General features: G+C 38.4%; 1 protein-coding gene across 1 annotated transcript in view; it reads right to left on the bottom strand.

Annotated features, from left to right (window-relative positions):
- Positions 1–1,030: 1,030 nt before the first annotated feature.
- Positions 1,031–10,536, bottom strand: part of csmd2 (CUB and Sushi multiple domains 2) — a 228,716-nt gene continuing 219,210 nt past the window's right edge. The window contains exons 64-71 of the mRNA XM_055157502.1: positions 10,269–10,380; positions 9,523–9,702; positions 7,507–7,572; positions 6,904–7,065; positions 6,168–6,280; positions 4,919–5,006; positions 1,770–1,902; positions 1,031–1,190 (exon numbers count right to left, since the gene is read on the bottom strand). Coding sequence (XP_055013477.1) covers positions 1,031–1,190; positions 1,770–1,902; positions 4,919–5,006; positions 6,168–6,280; positions 6,904–7,065; positions 7,507–7,572; positions 9,523–9,702; positions 10,269–10,380 — 1,014 coding nt within the window. The remainder of the gene's footprint in view (positions 1,191–1,769; positions 1,903–4,918; positions 5,007–6,167; positions 6,281–6,903; positions 7,066–7,506; positions 7,573–9,522; positions 9,703–10,268; positions 10,381–10,536) is intronic.

The raw sequence follows: 10,536 nt of genomic DNA, 5'->3' as shown, positions 1-10,536 counted from the left end.
TATTTCATGATTATAACACTAACGCCTCATGATTGAGCAAGTGGACCAATCGTTGGGATGCACCGAGCCAGTTTTTTCAGTTCTGATATGATTATGATCCTATAGCTGTAAATAGCTGCCAATACCCAATATCAACTGATACCTGTGCGGAGACTGAGGCATTTATCTTCTTTAAACAAAAATAAAATGAGACAAAAAAATTCCAAATGTGTTATGTAGCTGTTATTTATCTCTGAGGAATGTACAGAACAGCTTTTTATAAATGAAAACGAAAATTTCCTGGGCACATTAGAACCAGTGAATATAGTCAATCAGAAGTGGCGCTACCATGAGGCGGCTGCCTAGGTCCCCCAAACCAAGGAGCCCCCAACCAATTGCGTTCAGTGCCATTAATGGCCAAAGCCTCAGAGCAATTTGATTTTCTCTCAATATGACATTAAATGAGAGTAATTTACTTTTAAACAATAATCATAAGAATCATAATAATAATCATATGTAATGGCTGTAAACAAAAATGTAACTGTAGTAGCAAAAAAAACCCCAAAAAACTTTCAGTTTCAGTTATCTAGTAGGCTACCTAACTAATAAGACAAGTTTCCAATCCACCATAACTCTAATATATAGAAATGTGCATGTCTCAAGAATAAAACAAACAATAAATATATTATAAAAAAAAAAAAAGGTGCATTATAGTGAGGGCCCCAAACTCAATTTCGCCTAGGGCCCCAATTTGCTAACTCCACCATTGTAGTCAATAGTCAATTTATAAGTCTAACCAGGATTTTGATCCAGCGAAAGGTTCGATATCAGTCTCAGATCGGTGCATCCCTACCGATTATTGTTTAGTACTATTTAAAATATGATTTATTATTCTTTTCTGCTGTTCAGTTTGACAGTGCTGTAATAATAATAATAATCATAAATCACCTTAATCAACGGTCATTATGCTATGCTTCATCTGTGCAAAATGTGAATATATAACTAAACTAAATAGAGTGTGACCAGCTGTTACCTGAGGGGGAAGCAGTTGCTATACCGCTGTACACACTGTGCTGACTGTGAACTCGCTCTCGTTGGCCATGATGTCTGTGGGCTGGATGTTGCGGTCGTACATGGGGTTCTCAAAAGTAGCTCGGCCATTTGTGTTCTCATGGCCCACATAACCATTGAAGGGGACTTTGGGTCTTCTTCTGAAATACAGAAAAACAAGCAGGTCATTGACAGGCAGAAAATAACACTCAATAAGTCACACTTCAGATGCAAAAACAATGGCATTTAGTAGAGCTGCATGATTTTGGTGAAAAACAAATAATTGTAATTCTTTTGTTTAAAAAAAAAGTGGGATTATGTTCAGAGTGCACATTGTAAACAACTCCGGGAGCTAGGAAAACATTTGAGAAAATACTAAATTAATACAAGAATCCCATGAATTTCAGAGCACATTTTTAGAACTTTAAACTATTAGTACAACAAAGAAGATTTAAAAAAGCCAGGATATTTAGCTCTAAGCAGTGGACTTGCTATTATCTAAATGAATGCAGTCTTTGTGTTTTGATAATTGCACCAACACAAACTGTGATCTGATCTTATTGATCTGATCCTAATATATTGTGCAGTGCCTCCATTTAGCCTTATAGAAGTATCTGTAGAAGTAGCAGAGAATACAACTTTAATACAATGTCAGTGGTATAAACAATGTCCATTATTTTCTGTGTGTGTGGGTGTAGAACAGAGCGGAAAACTTAAAAGATGTATGTGTGGATGTTTACCTGTGTTTGTAGAGGTACAAAGCAAAGCCTGCAATGATCATGGCTATAAAAGGCACTAGGATGGCTGCAGCCACTGAACTGCTGTTGGAGGCGAAGTTGTATCCTGGATTTTCTCTGCTGGGATCCAAACTCTCTACAAGAAACATGGAAACAGATAAAAGATTAAACACTGTTCTTTCCATTGTTCTCACAGTGCCCCAGAAAACAAAAAAAATATCCTGCTTTGTCTGTCAGAAGCTACTAATTTAGAAAACAACAATTTTATAACCAATTATTATTACACTTTTACGACACAACTGGTTTAAAGTGCATAATAGTACATGTTAGACTACTCATTTCACTAAAACAGTTAAGATCATTATCAAAAAGTTTACTAAAAGTCTTGTCTAGGTTATAATTTTACTTCTTGGTTGGAACACAGATATGACATAAAGAGGTAATTCTAAAACTGTTACCTATACAAGGGCCAATATTGTCTGAATTGCACCTGTTATGATTTAACTAATAAAAATAGGTGACAACACATCTATTTTGTTAAATTAATGAACCGTCAATTTGTTAATTGCCCATAAATGGTCCTAGCCTTCATCAAACTGTTTTACTTCATTTCCCTTCGTACAAACCGTCTGACCTCGCATGCTTAGATTTCATTCGCTCAACGGTAGGCGGGTATTTTTTATAACCAATCACTGCTATTTGGTCTTGATCTATGTAATGCGCCGCTAACGGGGCCAACTGGTATAATAGGCTTTTCCCAAATCCCGTAGGAAGAAGGGCAATAACGTCTTTCCCCTTGATGAAATTCACCAAACATTCTCTTTATTCCGGCTTTAGATCCTCGATCTCAGGAATCGTTGGCAACACTGAATATATCACTCTTCGCTGATTGGCTGATGCCCGAACTTGCACTTGTGGGGTTTTTGTGAACCGTCTATTGTATTTTGATTCCTGACCTATTCGCTGGAGAGCAATGAAACTGAGCGGAGGCACTAGGTGGCATCAGCCTGGCTAAAATTGTCTCTGCATTTTGATGACATAGGCAGAGGTATTCCTTTTTAGAACGCAGTACTACTCCAATATATTTGCACTTTTCTTTCCCATAGACTGCCACTTAACTAATGTAAAACTCTGACAAATAATAACCGACCAGACCAATGAAATAATTAGAAAAACATGAAACCTGTCACATGCACTTTAATCCGTATATGTCGTAGCTAATGCATAGGCATTCCAATCTCATTCTACATACCGTGATGTCACTTGAATTTGATAAGGGTAAAACAGCAGATGAAACAAATGAGCATGAGGTTAGTGAGAGTATTATTCAGGTAGACCGGCCCTCGCGTGTTGTTTTTGACAAGAGCTTGAGCACACATCTCCATAATGCCCTGGCACGCGCCCCAGTCTCCTTTTTAATAAGCACTGTTTGCTCCACCAGAACTCATGAGCTACCTGCTGCTAAGACACCTCTCTCATGACAAGACATCCCCACACCCGCCTAACTCAGCCTCTCCCATATCCCTTTATCATGCCAGCACATGCTTAATCTATGTTAACACCACTTCCCTCCATGCTCCATTTCAAATGCCTGCTCCCATGTGATTACTCTTTAACACTCCAGTCTTCTGTCTGTCAGCAGAACCAAAGGAGCTCACGTGGCTCTGATTCCAAAGGTCTGGAACACTTATCAGCATTAACGCAAAAAGCCCGGTAAATGCACCTAAACCAGGTGATGTAAAAGAACGTGAAGGTGGGCTTTGAGGTTCTATATTTTGCACTGACTCTTGTGAACTTTAAGCCATGTTACTATGTTGTTTCCTCATCAAAAACATACCTGGATTTGTGTTCTGTTTCATTCACACATATTCAAACAGTAACACTTTAATATTCGTCTATCTACATCTCCAAAGCTCAAAATGCTTAGTTCCATGTTGTGATGTCATGAAGCGTTAGTCAGATGAAGTTAACAGCTACATTTATCATTTGTTCAGTAGAGATGGGGAATTCCAAGACTCAAATGATGCAAATGATTCTGGTGAAGGCATACTGAGTGTAAAAACACAGTTGAGCACTTCCTGTATTACTACAAGACATCACAAGGTGGAACAGACCATTTTCTTTCTAATAGAAGAACTTGGCCTAAATATACAGGGTTTGTCTGGTGAATGAAACAAAACACAACCCCAACTCCAACACAACTGTTTTTGATGAGGAACGGTTACTTCACTCAGTGTAAGTAATACTTTTTCAATTTCAACTGCATTCATTTATCTTTTAATTGTATGTTTGTCAGGTATTATTACCCACATATACCAACGTCTGGCACTAGCAAAGGCTATAATCAATTGTGACTTCTCCGCACTCATTTCTCTATGTATATCAAATCTCTTCCATACAATTTTTTAACTTTGGAGCTTTGTTCATATGTTTTCCAATGTATTTTAACTACAAATAAACATAAACTAACTTAACCTAACCTAAACAATACAGACAAGCATAGAACTTTCAAAATACATGTTTGTGTAGTATAAGGGGTTCAATAACATGATCCATCTACAGTATGTCTCTAGAAATAAAGTGGTAATTTTCTAATAAAAATATTTGAGATTCAGATCCCCGCGTTGGGTTGCTAGATTCTACAACTAAAATCAACTTGTGTGTGTCTTCAATATGTGACTGTAGAAGAGTAGAGTAAGATTATAAATCTATATGGACTACATATACTACTTTTAAGATCATATAAATCATGGAAATGAACAAGTTTATTAATGAGAAAATATATTGAATGCATAAATTGAAAGAACATTAAACGTTGACAGCAAATTAAATACGAGGTGCATGGTTCAAAACACCCTGAAAAGCCTACATCCATTAACTTGTCAGTCATAGCTCTATGGATGCCAATGTGCACCGTGTGGCCTTGAATAGTACTGATTTACTGATTCTAAAGTGAGATGTGCCCCCTCACGCTAAATTACTGCTATACTTTGTTTAAAATGTTTTCCACTTTGCACTCTAATGAAGAATCCAAACAAGTTAAGTACACGCTGTGAAAGCACGTCTAATTAAGTTGACTCGAGCCCTTCCCAGATTGAAACAGTTCTTATCAACCTCACAGTGGGAGAAGAATGGGAAGACAGCTCACTCACCAAGCCTCTGGAGACCGAACTGGCCGAAGCCCTTCCCTTTGACAAAGCCCTGGTACACAAAGGAGTTGGACGAGGAGATGTAGGACACCTAGAGAGGGCAGCAGAAGACAGTCACTTTATGTGTCACATCCAGACCTCACAAAGGAGCCAATAGTGAAGAGTCAGTGGCTGGTGCGCTCACAAAATGAAATATGGTGTCAAAGAGCTGAGAGGCACACTCATGGATGACATTTAATACAACGTTTTTCTGCTCAAGAGAACAAACAGCACTCTGCAGCCGGCTAAAGGGGAAGAATTGGACTTTTTACACAGATTGTACACTTATGTTTGCGAATGGTACCACACTGAAGTAATGGGGGATGCAGAAGAAAAAAAAAACTCTACGTTTTATATAACAGTGTGTGTTTTACTTGCTGCCATTAGGGGATAGAAAGGTTAAAAAGGAACAATGACTTTCAGTTAAACTTAATCATTAATTTATTAGTATTAAGCACAAAATTTCATTGTCACTAACATGAATACACGTCAGGGGCTTACAGAAAACATAACTATGTAGAGATTTTTGTGTCACTGTGTTAAAGGTGTAACTTTTCCAGAGGAGGGTACACCACCAGCCTGTCTCCATGGACGTCTAATGCCATAGTTTGAATAATGCAGGCAAAGCAGTATCATCTTCATGGAGATAAGCTGATAAGAGAAAATAGTTACAAAGATGTCTACTATAATCACCATTAGGTATTTAGATAATATGTTTTCTACATGGCTGCTTTACTCACTTTTTACAGTAATTATCAGTTATTATACCATAGGTAATTTGGAAACAAAAGGCTATAACATAACACCACTATAGCTGAGACCTATACACGTGAACATGCAATTGGAACTATCTCAACCATTGACTACATAAAAGGATTTAACCACTCCTGTTTTGACCTGCTTTTAAATGAGACTGTGTTCTCATTGCCTGAGGTGGACGAGAATATGAGGGAGCTGAGTGGAGAGAGGGAGGGGTTGTGCTGCTGAATCCTGATTACCAGCCAATGATTTAACTGACATTTTAATTAAAGAGAAAACTCTCGGAGGGCCCTATATCTCCCGGGAGTGACAAGGTTACTGTGCATGTGTGCCCTGTATATTTCATAGAATATCAGACAGCGTGTGTGTCTTAGAGTGATGAAATATGTGCGTAATTAAACTAGGGGAAAAACTAAGCGGTCTGGTGGAGGAGCTGACCCGAGCGTGCACTTACATGTCCATCCAGGGCCCAGTTGTCGATCTTGAACTTGTTGACAAAGATCTCCACAGGGCCGCGGATCTGATGAACCTGCAGCAACAGGTGGGCCTCCTCCCGTTTATACGTGCCTGCAATACACAAAGGTTTAATGCAAATTGAGGTATTATGTGACATGCATGATACAACAGTATGACATGATTACATAAGATTCTAACACTGTATTTGAAGAATCAGCTCATTTCTTTTCAACAACTCAAAAGTGGGTTTCAACATCTGTTATACACAACATTTTTAGGACTTTTTCCAGTTAAAATGTTTAATAATTTGTTTTAAATTGATAATTGCTATGGCAGCAGTCCTAGTTTGAATGATTCAGAACAACTTGAAATACAAACTATAGCTAGAACTGAAGTGGCCTTTTGACTTCCAAATGAACAGTACTGAAAAATAAATCGTGGCTTTTTAAACTTGCAGTTATCTAACCGCTTAAATGATATGTGTGGATTGATTTTGTGTTTTACTATTGGTAATAATGGCCTTTATGTTGCACTGTAGAATTCTATGGTGGTTCTATATTCGCAAGAAGAATAGCACAGTTAAATTCAAATGTGATCTTTTATATTCACAGCTGCACCATAATTGTGCCAAGAGGTTCATATCAAAATGTCGACTGCTTGGGGAAAACACCAGTCTAGTGTATGCTTATATCAGTTATTATAGATTTAAAATAAAGAGCCTGTATATTTCTCACCAGCCAGTTTGAGCTCCACTCCGCTGTGGTCAATCAGTGTCCCATTAACTCGGTTGCTAAAGGGCTCAAAGGCAGTGATGCTGAGCATGGCCGGCTGCTTCTTCCCCAGGTACTCGTAAGAACCTCTCCACAGAGAATTCTTTGCAAATACACCTCCAGGGACTAACAGGGCACAGAGCAAGAGACAAGAGAGATTTATGAGCAACCAGTAGTAATTCAGGGGACGATTTTAAAGGCAAGAAATAAGTCCTGGACTGAACCAACTCACTGAAAAACAGTATAGTGTCCAGGGTCTATGTATTACATATTGTATTACATTTAATGTGTATAAATGAATTTTAATTCAAATGTTCTAATTTAATGTATTTGCGATCCTATACATGCATTTGGTGAAACAACAAGTAGATTGCAGTAAAAAGGTGCACAATGTAACTTTCCTTCCACCTGATATCTCCATGGATATGTGCTACACAGAATTGTTTGTAATGTTTAAAGGGATTTTTTGATCAATAAATCAAGTGTTTAATGTTTAATGTCATAATGTCTCCATGGAGACAAGCATGTTGGCATACAAATGAGTAATTGAATGAATATTAGTATTACCTGGTAATTTGGAGGGTGGCTCCTGCACTGTTCCCACTGGGCTTTTCCCACTCGGCCTGTTATCAGCTGCAAGAAAGACAAGAAAGAGACACTTACAAACCGAGATATACAGCAACCTCACCAGAGGCACCCAACACCCATTTGCTGCTGCACACGCTTGTCCCACACAGGGGTCAGAATCTCCGCTTTGTGACTCGCGACTCTCCTAATAACCCCCCAGTGCACCGAGTGAGAGGTGCTAGATCCAGGGCCTGACTCATGAGGAGGAGAGCGAGTCCCTGATGTCTACTGTACAGAGATCAACATGAGACACTTTCACAGCTTCCAGGAAAGAGCTTTAATAATGGCTTACTCACAGTAGGCTGAGGGGCCACCACAATAGTAAACACACCCACGCCAGGGCCCCTAAGGTAGACTGGGGCTTTACATTGGACTACAAACAAAGACAGGTATACTAGTGGTAAGTTATGAATGCACACATCCCACACAGACTTCCCCGACAGCCAGGTTCTTTATGAGCTGCCACTCTTTTGATTTGCCCTTCTATCACCGGGCCCAAAGGTGCAGTTAATAATCTCTATGTGCTGAGGCCAGTTTTCTTTCCTTTCCTCCTCCCTTCAGCGCCTTAAAAACACCCAACACCTCGATATATTTCCGCAACAGTGTGACGTGGGATCCATCACCTGCGTCTATCCCTGACTCTTTCTCTCCGACCCTATTAGCATTCGTCTTGGCCGGATAATTGTGTGTCGATTGGCCTCCTTTTCTCCTATATGTTTTTGAGGCTACCGCTATGAGGGGTGTTAACGGCAGTCTATTTGTCTGCAAGACCTTGTTAACACCGCCAGACCATTTATAAGGAGTACTTGTGCTAACCAAATCAATGGGATGTATTGGCCTAATCAAGTTTTGCACCCCTGTTAATGCATCAGTGTGTGTGTGTGTGTAATTTCAGCCAGGGTAATTGGGTGATGGATGAGCCGTCCCATTCTGGCATGTTGGCTGGAGCGACACAAGGCTATCCATCAACATCAACTATTTCACCTCCTATTCTTATATCACTGGTCATTCTAGAAGTTAAATAAAGCTATGTTCTTAGTAAATTGTGAGCTATAAATCATACTAATATTGTATTGTTTATGTTCTGTGTTTAGCTATTGATACTTGGCAGTGACATTATGCTGGGGGTGATCTAAACATACAGCCATTAGAGATGCATGCAGCAGTTACCATGGTGACACAATGCACACACTAGCAAACACAGATGAAAACAAGTTAAGATCACTAATACCACGACCTGCTAGTTCTTGTGTGTTGTTTTAAAACTCAATATAATGTCTCTGTTTGACATACATTTTTTATCCGTGTTTCCACTGATAAGATTTGATTTAGCGCTCTCTCTGCTGAAAGTATAAGTATTCAAAAATCTAGAAGAAGGCATTTAGATGATGCAAGATAATGCATCCGTGTGTTGGTAGTGACCGCAATGAGTGCAGAAATGCTCAAAATAATGGGGGTTTATGGACCTAGAAACTGTGCAGGAAAATTTATTTCTGTACGCTCAGAGATAGATGACCTCATAAACAAGATTAATGAAACAAGTGCGAATGATGCAAAATACAACACCAGGTATAGTTTTGAAGAGTTATGAGCCACGACATGGTTAAAAGCGTAAAAAAATGTTGTATACTATAGTATTGGCAAATCAAATACATGAAATACTACCACCTGTCCACCTGCTTCTCTCCATGGAGATGTTACTGCTTTGCCTTGATTATTCCACAGTATGGAAATAAATTTGGTTATCACAATAGAGATGGTAATGGTCAAAACTATGGAGAAGCAAGCCTGTACATGGTAAGAATTCATGTTTTTGTTATAAAACACCTGTAATTTAATAAATGCAAGGCAGATATGTTTAAAGCCATACTGTGGAATATTCATCTCCACCTTAGAAGTTCCATAATGTACTTTCAACTAACAAATGAATACGTGTAAAAAGATCATGATGAGTACCTGCACAGAGGGGTGGTTTGCCTGTCCAGCTCCCATCAGATCTGCAGGTTCTGTGCTCTGATCCTCCCACCAAGTAAAAGCCCGGCTGACACGTGTAGATCAGAGTGTAGCCCAGAGATGGCAGCTCAATGGCTCTTACATCAGACTGGGCTGGCAACTCTGGCTGGCTGCAGTGGTGAGCTAGAGGGTGGACAAAAACAGGTGTGTAAATATGAATGTGGACAACAGATTTCCAATGATTAACTGATTTCAACAGTTGTAAATGCTAATGATTTACGACTTTATAACAAAATAAACTACAATTTTGAATTTCCAAGGTACACATATTAGTTCATTTGCTTCTTTGTTAAAAAGGAGGAAAAAAGACACAAAATATATGAAGAAAAGTATAATATATTTGTAGATGAAGTGGTAAACTGGAGTGGGTTCAACATTTCTGTAAGGATTTGTCCAGTAAAATAAAAAAAATTTGATTTTTCCTTTGTAAAAATGTGTTTATCAACATCTCTTCTTAAATTATCAAATAACGTAAAACACCATTGTAAATGTTTTTTGAACATGGTATCACTCATGTATACATGAGTACTTCATTTGCCAAATTTCCCTTGATTTTTTTATATTTTATGATTTTCCCAATGAAATCAACTTCACTTTTGTCTCCAGTTGCATCTATTCCAGAATTTAGAATGTTTTTGTTTACAATTTTTTGAGAATTTATATGGGCAATAATGGGAGTCTGTTCTTACCTATGCACTCAGGTTGAAAGCCACTCCATGTGAGGTTAGGTAGACAGGTTCGAGATATTGATCCTTGCAGTAAGTAGCCCTTTCTACAGTTAAAGAATACAGTACTGCTTATCTGAAAAGAAAAACAACAGATTAATAGGACATATACAAATACTATAATAAAAAATGTTTATCTCAGTTTCAATAAGTAATTCAGTTTCCACCATGAGGGCAGAAAGTAGGCTACATTTCAAATAGTTTTCTATTATGCTAAGCACAAAGGGAATAT

Source organism: Boleophthalmus pectinirostris, unplaced genomic scaffold (genome assembly GCF_026225935.1).
Source record: "Boleophthalmus pectinirostris isolate CB_2022bp ecotype Guang Dong unplaced genomic scaffold, ASM2622593v1 HiC_scaffold_21, whole genome shotgun sequence".
NCBI classification, from domain to species: domain Eukaryota; kingdom Metazoa; phylum Chordata; class Actinopteri; order Gobiiformes; family Gobiidae; genus Boleophthalmus; species Boleophthalmus pectinirostris.
This window is presented reverse-complemented; position numbering and strand designations above follow the sequence as displayed.